At 38.1% G+C, this 17,244-nt stretch overlaps 1 protein-coding gene across 1 annotated transcript in view; it reads right to left on the reverse strand.

Annotated features, from left to right (window-relative positions):
* Abcb11 (ATP binding cassette subfamily B member 11) overlaps positions 1 to 17,244 on the reverse strand; it is an 80,793-nt gene that overhangs the window by 26,512 nt on the left and 37,037 nt on the right. The window contains exons 18-19 of the mRNA XM_052181618.1: positions 13,606 to 13,705; positions 6,939 to 7,100 (exon numbers count right to left, since the gene is read on the reverse strand). Coding sequence (XP_052037578.1) covers positions 6,939 to 7,100; positions 13,606 to 13,705 — 262 coding nt within the window. The remainder of the gene's footprint in view (positions 1 to 6,938; positions 7,101 to 13,605; positions 13,706 to 17,244) is intronic.

A 17,244-nucleotide genomic window follows, 5' to 3' on the forward strand; every position in this document is an offset into this window, starting at 1 on the left:
TATTCTAAATAAGACAACTATGAACATAGTGGAACATGTGTCCTTCTTATATGTTGGAGCATCTTCTGGGTATATGCCCAGGAGTGGTATAGTTGGGTCCTCAGGTAGTACTATGTCTAGTTTTCTGAGGAACTTACAGACTGATTTCCGAATGGTTGTGCCAACTTACAATCCCATCAACAATGAGGAGTGTTCATCTTTATCCACATCATTGCCAGCATCTGCTGCCACCTGAGTTTTTGATCTTAGCCATTCTGACTGGTGTGAGGTGGAATCTCAGGGAGGAAATCCAGAAAATCATCAGATCCTACTACAAAAACCCTCACTCAACACAACTGGAAAATCTGTATGAAATGGACAATTTTCTAGACAGATTCCAGGAACCAAAGTTAAATCAAGATCAGACAAACCCTTCCAAACAGTCCCATAATCCCCAAAGACATTTCCTGATTCTCTGTATATCTCCCCCATCTCCTACCATACCTGATGCTACATCCTTTTTTCCCTCTTCCCCTCCTCTCTTCTTCTCAAGTCCCTCCCACCCTCTACCTCCCATATTTTGCTCCCCCTCCTAAGGGGGACATGTTTTTAATGGTCATTTCCTATCCAGCCTCCATGAAATGACATAACTAGAAATTTACTTGAATGAGTGTTTAAGTTGGAAGAGTAACTTCCTCCTCTGCATCACCCTCCAGTCTCTCTATCCATTCATTAATTTTCATTTGGTTTTGTTTCCTAATGTAAGCAGCCAGGTGTGTATCTCCTGTGAATGGTATCTTATATATCTTTAAGATATGTTAAATTCTGTCAAATGCTTTCTTAGCATCTAGTGAAATGACCATGTGCTTTTTTTCCTTGAGTTTGTTTATGTAATGGATTGCATTGATGAATTTCCATATATTGAACCATCCCTGCATCCCTGGGATGAAGCCTACTTCATCATGGGGATGATCATTTTGATATGTTCTTGGATTTGGTTTGCAAGAATTCTATTGAATATTGTTGCATCAATATCCATAAGTGAAATTGGTCTAAAGTTCTCTTTTGTTGGGTCTTTGTGTGGTTTAGGGATAAGCATAATTGTGGCTTCATAGAACAATCTGGGTAGTGTTCCTTCTGTTCCTATTTTGTGGATTAGTTTGAAGAGTGTTGGTATTGAGTCATCTTTGAAAGTCTGATAGAGTTCTGCACTGATCCCATCTGGTCGTGGGCTTTTTTTGGTTGGGAGACTTTTGACTACTAAATGATATTCTTAAATAGGAGTTGAATTTACTGACAATTACTTAAGCACCTAGCTGAGGAACAAGCTGTTGCAATAAGGAAACAGTAACCAGAGTGTCTTCCGGTGGCAAAGCTGAAGTGGATTTTCATCACAACAAAACCTTTGTAATTTAGACTAAAGGACATAACTAGAAGAATTCAGGGAAAGTATGAATTGGAGAGATGTATAATAAGTTCTTATTTATTCTCTCTCTGTCTCTGCCTCTGTCTCTCTCTGTTGTCTGTTTGTCTTCCTCTCCCCCTCCCCTTCCCCCTTCTGTGTGTGTGTGTGTGTGTGTGTGTGTGTGTGTGTGTCCTGCTCCACCTCCCTTTTTCTCTTCAGGCTCTCTCACAGACCTGGAATTAGCCATTTTGTTAGTGAGCCCTAAAGAGGTTCGTCTGGTCTCCCCGCTGCTGGATTACATGGGTGTCACCAAGTGCAACTTTTCCTGGAGTCTGAAGTCAGACTTGCATGTTTGCATGGTAAGCACTTTACTGACTCCAGTCTAACTGTTCTGAGATCATTGAATAGCTACAACAATACCAGATTGAGTTGCTCAAAGAAAACCATTTATGCAACACATATTTACTGAATACCTACTATGTGCCAAATAAAACTCCTCAGAAACTATACATACAGTATTGCATTAATAAAGCATTTTTTGTGAAACAGAACACTCTGTTCCTATTTTTTAACATGTGTCTTGCCTCTACATAGAAACAGAAAATATAGTTTCAGGACATGCATTGCTTAATGGATAATAATACTTGATGCTGAAACTAAATGCATTGGAAAAGGGAAACAAAACCATCTCTCTTTCTTCAGCATCAGGGCAAAGTTTACAAGGTTAACAAGTTTTCCTTTTATTTTGCACCAGCACACATCTTATTAAACAAAACAATCTATAATGCTTTGGCAGCGGTGGCTCAGTCCTGATCATTGTTCCTGCCTGATGTCTGTGTGCTCAAAGAGTTTTTTGTTTGTTCATTTTAATTCCAGGTCTTAAAGAGCAGCTTAGGAAACTGTAATGACAATTCTTAAACTGTATTATATAAAATGAGAAAATGTAAAAGATAAAAGTGAAAAAAATAAAAGCTGTTTGGGGTTGAACATAAACTGCAAAGCAGAGAGAGGCAGAAACAGAGACAGACAGACACACACACATACACACACACACACAGAGAGAGAGAGAGAGACAGAGAGAGAGAGAGAGAGACAGAGAGAGAGAGAGAGGTTGGTTTTAGATTAATGAGATTTTACTATTTCTAAGACAGTTTCTACAGCTTTTATACTTTCTAGATAATGGGTTCTAAGACACCATAGCAATTCTTAACAGACTTGTGCAGCCAACCAGTTCACAGAATTTACAATTCAAGACATTAAAAAATATATCTACACAGATATCCATGGAACCTCCAACTGCAGCAATGGCCTCTCCCCACACAGACCACCCACTGTTCCTATGGATGACAGATGAGTCCACCTAATACTCATAGAAACCCAGGGTCACAAACACCAAGACATTTGTCTGAGTTCCTTCATTTAGGAGTTATTCATGAAAAGGAAGTTCCCAGTCTCCAGCTTCTTTAATTCTGGGTTGCGCCCTTTGGCCTATGGCAGTATCTACACAGTCCAGACAGAGAAACTGGCTAATGTTAAAATCCACAGGCCTTTTTAGTTCAAGATTAAGCCTTTATCCTTATTGGATTAAGACTTTACCCATAGCCTTTCTGCCCTAAAATCTTGTTCCATGAGTCCTTTGTACATCCTTAGTTTTAAAATGCAGCCCAATAGACTGACTCCCCATCCCTAGAGCCCTCTGTTCTTAGACTGGCTGTGGCTCAGAAACACATCTTTCTATTTTTGTCATGGTAAAACTTGTTTAAAGGGAAAGCAGCCATGAAACTCTTGCCGTGTGTCAGATACCAAATGTGTGGCTTAACCAATCTTAAATTAGCATTTCCTTAAAATTAGGATTCTCGTAGCAACCCAGGAAGTAGGTTTCTTGTCTCATAGTAATGAAATATACAGAGATAATACAGAGACATAAAACCATCCCAGGGCTGGCTGTTTCTCGTGTCTATGCTTCCCTAGCCTGTCACACCTGACTTGCAGTGGTTTCAACACTTGGCACATCTCCCATTTGAAACAGACCCAGGGAAAGTGAAACTAATACATTATATTTTAGGCCTAGGTGGGTTAGCAACCTGGTTTCTATTTGTGCACATTTAATGGGCACACATGTGGTCTAATATGCCACACATTAATGCAATACCCTTTAAGTGTGTCAGGATAAAACCAGGGCGATTAGAAACAGACTCATGACCCTTTGTAAGACGAAAGCATCACCAGTATGATGGTGAGAATGTAATCATTATGGGAAGACAAACAGAAATAATCTTCCTTAACCCAGGAAGAGATTGTGATTTCTTTAGCCTCTTCCTTGTAGTGAATGTAACACTGAGAACATTAACAATAAACCAGGCTTGGGTTCTAGCACCTAGATCCTGATTTGTTGTCATAGAACCTTCAAAAAATGTTTTACTGACCATCCTAACTCCATCCAAGTTCTAAATGGAAGAGTCACAGGGTCACGGGAATGAAGTCTGACTAACTAACTGAATGAAGTCTCACTAACAGAGGGGAACACTCAAGTCTGGCTGATAGAATCTACGTAGTCCAGTCAGAGTAGCTGCTTACTATTAGCATCCACATGATTACCCATCCTTTGAAACCCTGTTCTTAGACTGGCTGTGGCTCAGAAACACATCTTCTTGTTTCATCATTACTTTTCCTGATTCAGCCAATTCATAGTTCTAGACCTAGAACATGTCTTCAAGGTAATCTCCGTCAACCCCCATTTTATAATTGAGGAAACCAAGTCTCAGAAAATGGGATAAAGTAATCTAGGTCATAAAGGACATGGCCAGTAAGCAGCAGAGCCAATTTTAGGGGGGGAAAGACCTCTTGGAACTCAAGAAACATCTAGTAGTAGCTAACATGGTCTGAAGAACACTGAGTGAATATCTTCTTGGTTCCACTTTTGTTGAGGTCTAATGAGATAATAATGGACAACCCTCTCTCAGCAAACACGAAGGACTCGGCTTCCTGCTGCACAGACACTTGGATATTCATGCTCACTGCAGTTCTATTTTCAACAGTTAGGAAATGGAATCAGCTAGATGTCCATGAACTGATGATGCCTGGGTAATAAAAACATGCTTCGTGCACACAGTGGAATTATATTCAGCTATGGCATTCCCCCTCCCCCACCCCTCACCCCCCAAGACACACACACACACACACACACACACACATACACACGCTCAGACTACATCATAGTAGGGGAAACAGAAAGAACATAATAGCTGAAGGATTAGGAGAAGGGTTATGAAATGCAGTCTCCTGAATGGGCGTAGCCATTGCTGTCACAGTCTCAAACAGCTTTGTCAACCTGAACAAATCAAGCTTGTCAGAATCCGAATACAGAGAGGTGCACGAAATCTCACTTCTAATTCATGAGCTATTGGCACTTAATGACAGTTGTGGAAGAGGAAGTCACTTTTCTTAACATTATACCCTCTGGTAAAGTTACTCATGCTTCAACGAACAGCTCTCCTGACTCCTGCTCATGCAAACAACCGTAATTAAATTCAGTGGGTCCTTTAACACAACATGAAAGTAGGAGGGGGTTTTGTCATGAAGGAGTCCAAAGGGCATAGGGGATGGGCAGACTAAAAGAGGGTAATGGGGAGGACATGACCATACTCTACTGTCTGTGTGTATGGATTTGTCAAAGAATGAGTACTTTTAGAAAGAGAAAACCAGTGAAGAAGTCAAAATTCCAGGTTTCCTTTATACCACAATATCTCAGTGTAGGCTTCTATATTTAGACTTATCCCTACTCTTTCTTCTAACATATGTTCCTCTTGCTCAATGAGGTCCCACCCATATCCTCTCTGCGCTGGAATGGCAGCTGGAGAGGTCAGTAGAGGCCGGATCTTGTCTTCTATCCCAGACCAACACCAGGAGGATAGCCAGTAAACAAGCCATGGCTACATATTTGTTGAATGGTGGATGCTGTCTATTATCTTTCTGTCTAACGAGCATCTTCCTCACTTCCTGGAAACGTCACAGGGAAAGTACCATAACTGTGATGCAATGGTGTCAAGTCCCTTGCTTGATGTCTAAAGGAAGCCATCAGCAAATGTTTGTTGGATAAATAAAAGAACATGTGTTTCTATTTGGATGCTAAATCCTACTAGGAAATAAAGAAATATACATTAATCATTTTAAAAGATTTTCAGCATGAAAGATTGCGGCACCATGTAACCAGGAACTCAGTTAACTAGAGCCATGTTTCCAATTGCCTGGATTCCTGAAAGCAATGTGATTAAAAATGGCTAGGGACGTTTCTACCCAGACGATTCTGCTACTGGATTATTCAGGTCTTTCTACACAAGTCTCAACCATGGGAGCAGTTTATTTTTTTGTGATCTTAATTTTTAACAGAGAGGTGAGAAGGAAGGGATGTAAAAAAAGAAAAAAAAATATGAGTTTTTCAAAGTATTACACTGGCAATGTGGTGTGCTGGCAAATCCTTGAGAAAGTTGACAATGTCCTTATGGGTGTGGCTGTCCTTTTTGTTGAACTCACCGTGTGTGTGTGTGTGTGTGTGTGTGTGTGTGTGTGTGTGTGTGTATGTGTGTGTGTGTGTATGTGTGTGTGTGTGTGTGTATGTGTGTGTGTATGTGTGTGTGTGTGTATGTGTGTGTGTGTGTGTGTGTGTAAAGATATCTGTGAAAATACAACAGCTTTTAAATGATTAAATGTGTGATAATAAGGTATAAACAGAGCCTGTCTCTACATTACACTGGCTGGATGTGAATCCCAACTCCACCACATGCTCCCTCCCCTGAAATCTCTAAACCTTATTTTTCTTCTTTATAAAATGGCAATACGAAAAAATCTGGGCATCCAGTGGTTATTAGGAAACATAATGAAGACAACGTGTTTAGATGATGCCCAATGAGCGTTTGCCCCATCGCCATAGCAACCGTCAGATGGAAAGTAACAAAACTCCAGTGAAAGTGAAAAATGAACAGGAGCTTTTTCTTTCTCCCAGCTGTATCTTTACTTCTTTTGTTTTTTTCCTCAGTTCCTCCCATGACCCTGGTTGAATGCAGTGTGCAGAGCCCTATCAGAGTAGACACAGACTCGGCACTATCACCAGCTCCTTAAGTCAAGCTTTGCACCCCAGTGATCCAGCAAGATTAAAAATGGCCTGAAAATCCCTTTGTATTATTATTCAACCGATGCTTTTCATGCCCAAAGCCTTCCCTCTTGCAACCTCAATCTGTAGCCACATTCATTTATTTTCCATCGTGCAATGACTGTAAGCCTTTGCCAGCCCCAAATAAAGTATGTTCAACGTCACCTTTTCATGTTCTCTATGGTGGAGACTCTATGAACTGTTCATCTTTTAGAGCTGGGGGTGGGGGTACAGGGGGTGGGCAGGAGAACTAGCACACAAAAAAACCCAAACAAACAAACCGCCAAGTGTGTTTAAAGAAAAGAGGTATTAGATTAGATACAGTCCTAGCCAATGGCTTAAAAACAAACAAACAAACAAACAGAAAACAAAAAATGAATAAAGTTAGTCCAGTTGCTTGCTTACCCCAAGAATCTGGCTGAATAAAAGGGTGTAGATGGGTGTGACTGACCCATTAACAGCTGCACACACAGCTCCTACCAGCATGTAGTGCCATTCTGGTATGTTGAATTTTAGAATCCTCCTAAATGGGACAGGTTCAACTTCTTCCACAAGCATATCATTGTCCTTAGGGAAAGAGAGGGTTACGTTAGCTACCCAAACATATCTATTTGGTGATCACAGGGTAAGAATCACAGGCTAGTGATAGTGGTTACACACTGGTTATAGGTGACTTCAGAGACACCTGAGATGTGGTGACTTGTATTTGTGGTGACTGGTATTTCTTGGGACTTTGCCCTGCCTGGCTGGGGCAGGACTGTTCCCTAAATGGTGAAAAGATAGTGCTCATAATAGCATATAGACTAACTCTCAAGCAGTAAGAATTGTGTTGTCTCTTTGAAAGTAGCTCATTTAAAAAATAACACTGCTAAGTCTATTTACACAATGAAAACTTGGGGAAGGTTTCAAGGTGCATTTTAAACACATATCAAGCAAGATTCTCTAAGCTAGTACTTGGTGGGAGTTCTGGGACAGGCCAGTGTAACTGAGGTGAGACATGTTTAATTCACAGCAATCTTGCCCAATAACACAATTTACTTCAAGGTGGTGTTACCTGGCCCTCTTTGCATCTCTGTGTGGGAACTGGGAATTGAGCTGGAAAACCAGTGCAAAGATACCAAGCTGTGGGTACCGTCGCTGCTCTGAGTGGGTACTGTCACCTCTCTGAATAACTAGCTTGGTATTTATCTCTGACTCAGGCACATTCTACCCAGACCCAAGGGTCTGTGTTGGATTATCTAGATGATTTTCAATATGGCAAAATTGCCCTTTTTAGTCTTGATAGTCCATATCTGGTTGCTCACAGACTTGTAAATGTCAGGCTAACAGTCTCTGAATTCTATGTGCCCCCTGATGATGCCACTCCCTGAAGGTAACTATTCAGAGCCTAACAAGATGGAACCATTCCTGGTTATCTTATAGCAAAGTGTCCCTAACCTTAAGCAATGACACATGTAAGGGAAATAGGAAATATTTTTTGCCCTGTAGTTTTCATATCAAGACAAATTCATAAACAAAAATAGTTAGCTTAAATAATTTTGTCATCAGCCACTAAAAAAGAAAAAAAAATGATCTTAAAGAAAGTTATATTCTTCTGTCCTAAGTGGTACAGAAAGCAAGTCCTCTGACAGTGGATTATTTTATTAAATTTTATTTGTTGCTTCTCTCTGGAGGGGAACAACTAGAAGCTCACAGGGCATACGATCGTTAGAGCTGCCAGAACAGCAGTCTTTAGGCCACCATTTGCACCAGGGAGCAAGGCAGCTCCACAGCCTTCTGTACATGGCCTGCCAGGAGGGAGTTTTGTCTCCCAGGAGGATAGACACAGGCTTACAGGCTGATAGGAGAGACAAGCTCCAGCCAGAGATAGCAAGGTCAACTAACACCAGAGAAAACCAGATGGTAAAAGGCAAGTGCAAGAACCCTACCAACAAAAACCAAGGCTACTTGGCAACATCAGAACCCAGTTCTCCCACCACAGCAAGTCCCGGATTCCCCAAAACACTGGAAAAGCAAGAGTTGGATTTTAAAATCTCATCTTATGATGCTGATAGAGGACTTCAAAAAGGACATAAATAACTCCCTTAAAGAAATACAGGAGAACATGAGTCAACAGGTAAAAGACCTTAAAGAGAAAACCAAAAATCCCTTAAAGAATTACAGGAAAACACCAACAAACAAGTGAAGGAACTGAACAAAACCATCCAGGATCTAAAAATGGAAGTATAAACAATGAAGAAATCACAAAGGGAGACAACCCTGGAGATAGAAAACCTTGGAAAGAATTCAGGAGTCATAGATGCAACAGAATACAAGAAATAGAAGACTCTCAGGTGCTGAAGATACCATAGAAAATATTGACTCAACAGTCAAAGAAAATGCAAAATGCAAAATGCAAAACGCTTGTAACCCAAAACATCCATGAAATACAGGACACAATGAGAAGACCAAACCTAAGGATTATAGGTATATAATCCTTAAAGGGGCAGTAAATATCTTCAACAAAATTATAGAAGAAAACTTCTTCTATATGAATATACAAGAAGTCCACAGAACTCCAAACAGACTGGACCAGACCAGGAAGTCCTCCCAGCACATAATAATCAAAATGCCAAATTCACTAAACAAAGAAAGAATATCAAAAGCAGTAAGGGAAAAAGGTCAAGTAACTTTTATAAAGGCAGACCTATCAGAATTACACCAGACTTCTCACCTTAGATGATGAAAGCTAGAAATCATGGGCAGATCTCATTCAGAGTCTAAGAGAACACAAATGTCAGCCCAGGCATAACAGCAAAACTCTCAATCATCATGGATGGAGAAACCAAGATATTCCATGATAAAACCAAATTTACATAATATCTTCACACAAATCCAGCCCTACAAAGGATAATAGACAGAAAACACCAACACAAAGAGGGAAACTACACCTTAGAAAAAGCAAGAAAGCAATCTTCTTCCAACAAACCCAAAAGAAAGTAACCACACAAACATAAAAATAACATCAAAAATCTCAGGAAGCAACAATCACTATTCCTTAATATCTCTTAACATCAATGGACTCAATTCCCCAATTAAAAAAAATAGACTAACAAAAATATTTTTCATGTAAATCTTCAATTTTATTAGAAAATGTTTGTAACTCCTCTTTCAATTAATTTAGTAATGTTTTTATGTCTACCATTTTATCTGTATTATTTTCCATAATAATCTTCAATTATCTTCAATTTCAACATGTTTTTCTATATATTCCTTCAATTTTATCAGAATTATTTTCCATGTAAATCTTCAATTTTATCAGAAAATGTTTGTAATTCCACTTTCAATCACCTTAGAAATATTTTATGCCTACCATTTTATCTGTATAATTTTCCACTAATTAATTAAATAATTTATTTTAATATGTTTTCTATATTTTTCTACAATTTTATCAGAAATATTTTCCTTGTAGATCTTCAATTTTATCAGGAAATGTTTATAATTCCACTTTCAATCAACTTAGAACTATTTTATGCCTACCATTTTATCTGTAATTTTCCATGATAATCTTCAATTTTAACATGCTATTCTAAGCTGGGCGTGGTGGCGCAGGCCTGTAATCCCAGCACTTGGGAGGCAGAGGCAGGCAGATTTCTGAGTTAGAGGCCAGCCTGGTCTACAGAGTGAGTTCCAGGACAGCCAGGACTACACAGAGAAACCCTGTCTCGAAAAAACAACAACAACAAAAAAAACAAAACAGAACAAAACAAAGAAAACATGCGATTCTATATTTTTCTACAATTTTATCAGAGATATTTTCCTTGTAGATCTTCAATTTTATGAGAAAATGTTTATAATTCCACTTTCAATAAACTTAGATATATTTTTATGCCTACCATTTTATCTGTGGTTTTCCATGATAATCTTCAATTTTAACGTTATTCTATATTTTTCTACAATTTTATCAGAAATGTTTTCCATGTAAATCTTCATGTTTCTACTTCCTTTTTCAATTAATTTAGCAATGCTTATTATCTCTACCATTTTACTCTTTAATTTTCCATGAAAATTGTCAATTTTAATATGTTTTTCTATATATTTCTTCAATTTTGTCAGAAATATTTTCCATGTAAATTTTGAATTTTATCATAATATGTTTTATTACCTTTTCCAATAAAAATTGTTTGTTATATTTAAATGAGCAGCAGAGAAATAAAATATGTATTATATACATATATATGTAAAAATATATGTATATGTATATGTGTGTAACTAAAGTCATAATAGAAAATACAGTAGTCTCCTATCTACTATAGAGATGATTCTGTGTTTGACAGGGTTTTTCTAGTATTTTTTTTAATCTCTTGTGTGGGCCAGGGGGCAATCAAACTTCCTACCAGAATTTTGTTTCCTTCTTCCTGTACTTTCTTATACCTGTTCCTGTATTCTAGCAATAGGAGTCTCCTGCCTGGATAATAACTCTAAGATTTAATGATAAGACAATATTTATGCCAAAATAGTCAAGCTTTTCCAGATGCACCAACACTGATAGCCATTTTTATGAATCCTGTCTCTGTCCTGTCTCTAAGACAGGACTTAATCCACAAGTCAGTGGTGATGAAGCTACAAGATTCTAATATATTGCAACTTGACTGGATTTATATACATTCTATCTTTTTTTTTTTTTTTTTTTTTTAGGTTTACTTAAAAAGATTCATGGGGGCTGGAGCAATGCCTCAGCGAATGGCTAAGAGCACTGACTACTCTTCCAAAGGTCCTGAGTTCAATTCCCAGCAACCACATGGTGACTCACAACCATCTGTAATAGCATCTGATGCCCTCTTCTGGAGTGTCTAAAGACAGTGACAGTGTATTTATATACATAAAATAAATAAATAACTCCTTGAAAGAAAGAAAGAAAGATTTATAAATACTAGAGACTGAAATCTCTATTTTGTAGATGCTCCTTAACACTAAACGGGATGGGATATTTGCCATCTGATCCCACTTACAGAAGCTAAAGATACAGACAGCTTGACGAAGGAGAACCAGCTTAGCTCTGTCATCAGCTGATGTTTATTATACCACCGAGAGATTAGAAGGCCAGACTCCTAACAAGCCCCAGTCCTTCTAAATGTTCTGTAAATACTCCGAGAGACCACAAGGTGGAGGTAATGGCTTTGTGGAAGGAAACACTTTAGGAACGCCACAAAGCCAGAGCATGCATTCCCCAGTCCACAGAAGATAAACACATCAGAATGAGCAAGAGCAGGAATTCAGATTGACCTTGTAATTGTTAAGATACTTTGAAAAACAAAAACCAAGCCACACACTCTCATACAGTGCTCTTTAGTTAAAACTTCTATAAGACAAAAAAAACAAAAACAAAAACAAAAACAAAACAAAACAAACAAACAAAAAAAACCCCCAAGAAATGGAAATTCCATCAGCCAAATTTTATATTGTTTTCCTTTCATTTTTTTCTTTTGCTCGAAAGGACTCTGATAGAGTTACTGTACACAAGAAATATTGGGAAAATAGTGGGTCATTTCCTTTTGGAGCTTGAACAACCAATCAGCTTCTCAACACCTTTTTTTCTGTTTTTCATTTTTATCTCCTTTATTGGGAAAATATAAAATGGCATCTTTTAAAAGCTGTGCTGGGGGCTGAAGAGAAGGTTCAGAGGCTAAGAGCACTGACTGCTCTTCCAGAGGTCCTGAGTTCAATTCCCAGCAACCACATGGTGGCTCACAACCATCTATATAATGAGATCTGGTGCCCTCTTCTGGTGTGTCTGAAAGCTATGCTGTACTCATATAAATAAAAAATAAATAAATCTTAAAAAAAAAAAAAATTGTACTGGGCAACCAGTCAAATGATCTTTCTGAATTGCTTTCTTCCTAGTGTCATGAACATAAATGAAGCTGTTAATTCTGACTCCCAAAGAGGAGATGCATCTCTAATGTCAAGATGCAGGTAGAAATCATCCTTACATCTTGTGTTCCCTCATTCTGATTTATCACGAGAAAGAGGTATTTGTGGAAATAAATTTATTAAACATTGAGACCTCTATTCTCAATGTTAATAGAACAAGACACAGAGAGTCTCAATGACCTATCTTTCCCAAGGTCTTAAAGGGCATCATTCAAGAATTTGTCCCACATTCTTCCTTTTCGAGCCAGTGTTTGTGACGATGTCTTAATGGATTCACAAGTTGGGATTTTATTGAGGACCTTTTGAAATTACACCATGCATAATAGATGTACTTATAATTAAAGCATTCTTTGGCTTATTTGATTTGATACATGGAAGAATGTGAGCTTCATTTTAATCACAGAAACTCCATTTTTTATTCCAGTTAAAATAAGCAAACAAAAACCTCTTGATGCCCTGCTTAATACAGGCACTGGTGACTCAACACAGATATGAAGGACCAGGAAGTCTAAGGAGTCTAAAATATAACAAGAGAAGAGATCATGGATTCCAAACTTAAGAGTCCCATGAAGGAGTTCCAATGAACACCATGTAGTGGATCAAAAGTTAGCACACCCAGGCTGGGAAATACTTGTGGTTTGATACATGTTCCCTTATAAGAAAGATAATGTCCCAAATAGCAGAATAGTAGTGTACCTTTGCAACTTAAAACTTGTGGCAATTTGTATAAGGTCTAGTCTTATCAAATAAATCCTCCAACTAAGAGAAGATTTTAAAGTATGAGAAAAATATGACTTCCAGTATCGTTTAAAACTTTAAAAAGTTACCTTCCATACAAACAGATAATTTGCTATGCATGTCTAAGAATCATATTTCCTATGCTTATTATAGTTATTCACCTAAAATTGGTAGGTAGCCCTTAAGAATTCAGTTTAATGTAATTTATGTTCTTCAAAATAATCAAAAGATTCTGTGTTCTTTGGGGGAGGGGGAGTGTAAACTATAAAGTTTTCACCAGGTCCTAATGTTCTCCTATTTGGTCTGAATTAGTAAGCCATTACTATATATCTAAGAAGCACATATGCCTAAAGATAAATGAGACCTCTGGGAAAGATTTCTCCCATGCCCTGTCCCCACTCCAGAACAAGGGGTATCTGACCTTGCTGTCTTCATAAGAGGCTTTGTGATCAGATATAGCCAGTGGAGGTTCATGGGCCAGGAGAGACAGCTGAGACTTGGAGCGTTGCCGGATGGAAGCCCTGGAAAACACAGCAAGACAGAACAGGCTATAGATAGCAAGCAGGTTGCAACGGGACTCAACTGGTGTCCTAGTTTACATCACACATTGAATCAACAGAAATGTTTGGTGGATCACGTGACAACACAGCAGGGAGCTTCCAACTTTGGTTTGATGAAGTTTATCTTGGGTCAGAGTAAGTTGGGTAAATTTCTCTTGAAAGAAAAATAGGGTGCCTTGTGAGATGATTTTCAGGTTTTGTAGATCACATGACAACCAGGCCAAGGAGCATCCAAGTTAGGTTGGATGAAGCTTATCTCCAGGTTACGTACTACTCACAGAAATGAATCAACAATCATTTTATTGAGATAAGCATTTAAGCTTAAGCTTAAAGCATTTTTGTTCATTCAGCTGCAGTTTAGTAAGTTTCTACCACATATAGCAGTTTAGTGTTAGGTACTACTGGGAACATAAAGACTAGCCATCTTTCTCAAGGAGTTCAAATCCTACAGGAGAATAATGCATGTAATCAAAGCTAGTGTAAAGAAGTCTGGTGGGTGCTGAGCAGAAGTATTGAATAGTTAAAGCTGAGTTTTGAAGACTTAATTTGACATAGTACAATATAAGGAGTGAGATGGTAGAAGTGAAGGGAGCATATCAATTGTTCCAATTCTAGGCAGATGAGTTCATGCCCCTATTATTTATTATGCAGGAGAAACTAGACTAAAACAAATGTCAAGATGGTGTATGTCACCATCCAGACTTCCCAAGAAATCAGTAACATGTCAGATTCATTACACTAATCTCGTCCCATACTGGGTGAAAGCCCTCCCTCTTAGTCACCTATGTTCAACATTATGCATTTGCAGAAGTCACATGTCTTCTTTAATCTTTCACATTCAATCTCTTGGCATGTCTCATTGCGATCAAGCACAAAACCACTCCTGAAACCTGATTCTCTGTCCCAAACCTAACCTGAGATATTGAACTTATTCCCACTCACTGTGATGTGCAGATGATGCATATGGAGTTATTTCTTTGGGTTAGGTAATGAATGCTGGAGCATCTCCAGACTATGAAGAATAGGCTGTGTCACCTGAAGAGCATGCAGTTATTACGGAATATCATAGGGTATATGTTATGAGTGAGACTCAAAATCATAGATCTAATCAAGTTCCTAGCAATTGACACCACAGTAGGAATATATGAGAAAGGAGAAAATGTCAATATTCAATTGAGTATTCAACTTCCAGTTCTATACAGAGGAAGATCTGCCTATGAGTTTCTTCAGATTTCTACTACCTTCAATCTTGTCCCTCTTAAATCTGCCTCTCTTCTATTCCTCAAAGGCTTCCACCTCTCTAGAATCAACTCTTATGAGACCATGTGCAGTTAATGTATTGGGCAAGGGCTCTGCCTCCCAGCTACTCCTCAGTGTGGTTTATCAGAAACACTATAGTAAGATTCCATCACACTCCTGATCAGAACACTGATGCAACATTGTCTTCAAGAAATCCTCACTTAGTCAAAAGTTGTATACCACTTTTTACTGCAAAGAAAAACAGCTAATTTTAGGTGAATAAATGTTCTTTCTCTCTTTTCCCAACATTATTATTTAGAAAATTATTTTCTGTTGCCAACTAACTTGTTTTTGAACCTAAAATATGTTGTTTAAGAAAGGCTCAGCTATCAGAAAAACTACAGCCCTAGAAGCAAGATACAAATTAACATTTCATTTAGTCATCCTCTAGGAAAAAATCCTGTCAGACCATACAATGAGATATTTTTAATAGAACTCCTTACTCAAGCTTATAAATCCTTCTCTGCAGGATGTTAATAGCTACTTTTTGAGGGCAGATTGTCTTTCTGGATTTTTCTTTGTTTTTAGTCCTAGTCATTAACATGTAGAACTTGTGGGAGATGTAGCCAGATAAGAGACACTTGTGGGAAAATGGTTATTTTTTCCTCATCCTGAACTACTTTGAATAGTCAGAATTTTGTTCTTAAAAATAAATAAAACACTTATTTGTTTGCTGACATGACCATAAGATAGATGTTATTCTAACCCAAAGACAGAGAGAGGTCCCCAGTCATTTCTGTGTTTAAGAAGATCAAGAATTGACAAATGGGACCTCATAAAATTACAAAGTTTCTGTAAGGCAAAGGACACCATCAAAAGGACAAATTGGCAACCAACAAATTGGGAAAAGATCTTCACCAAACCTACATCAGATAGAGGGCTAATATCCAATATATACAAAGAACTCAAGAAGTTAGACCACAGAAAGCCAAATAACCCTATTAAAAAATGGGGTACAGAGCTAAACAAAGAATTTTCACCCAAAGAACTTCAGATGGATGAGAAGCATCTTATAAAATGCTCAACTTCATTAGTCATTAGAGAAATGCAAATCAAAACAACCCTGAGATTTCACCTTACACCAGTCAGAATGGCTAAGATTAAAAATTCAGGAGACAGCAGGTGTTGGTGAGGATGTAGAGAAAGAGGAACACTCCTCCACTGTTGGTGGGGTTGCAAATTGGTACAACCACTCTGGAAATCAGTCTGGCAGTTCCTCAGAAAACTGGGCACGTCACTTCCAGAGGATCCTGCTATACCACTCCTGGGCATATACCCAGAGGAATCCCCAGCAGGTAATAAGGATACAAGTTCCGCTATGTTCATAGCAGCCCTATTTATAATAGCCAGAACCTGGAAAGAACCCAGGTATCCCTCATTCAGCCATTAGAAACAATGAATTCATGAAATTCTTAGACAAATGGATGGAGCTGGAGAACATCATACTAAGTGGGGTAACCCAGTCTCAAAAGATTAATCATGGTATACACTCACTAATAAGTGGATATTAGCCTAGAAAACTGGAATACCCAAAACATAATCCACACATCAAATGATGTACAAGAAGAATGGAGGAGTGGCCTGGTTCTGGAAAGACTCAGTGTAGCAGTGTAGAGCAAAACCAGAACAGGGAAGTGGGAAGGGGTGGATAGGAGAACAGGGGGAGGGAAGAGGGCTTATGGGACTTTCGGGGAGTTGGGGGGGGGAGGGCAAGAAAAGGGGAAATCATTTGAAATGTAAATAAAAAAATACATCAAATAAAAAAAAAGAAGTCATCTTAAGTGTGATTCATGTATTTTACTCCTGACTAAACATGCTGCCAGGATCAGACATAGTTCCACTTGTCTATAATTCTAGTAATTTCTATATCTTCTACTATACGCTATATGCTTACTAATTACTCAATATACTACATAAAGTAATTCAAAGCTACTGCTTTGTTTTCCAGCTCAAGAAAACTAACACTTCTTAAATTTTTTTCTTTTTCTTCAGTAGATTTTTTTCTGAAAACAAAACAAAACAACCAACTCTGAGAATCTAGACCTATAAAGATAAAATACATTAGTGTAAAACAGTCTATTTGAAATAGATGAAAATACTTTTTAGTAAATCATTCTTTGAAAATTAACAATAAATGAACTCATTTTGACTATGTGAAGTTATCAGAATGTTCTATTTTAAGCAACCTTAATTAACTTCCT

Source organism: Apodemus sylvaticus, chromosome 5, assembly GCF_947179515.1.
Source record: "Apodemus sylvaticus chromosome 5, mApoSyl1.1, whole genome shotgun sequence".
Taxonomy (NCBI): domain Eukaryota; kingdom Metazoa; phylum Chordata; class Mammalia; order Rodentia; family Muridae; genus Apodemus; species Apodemus sylvaticus.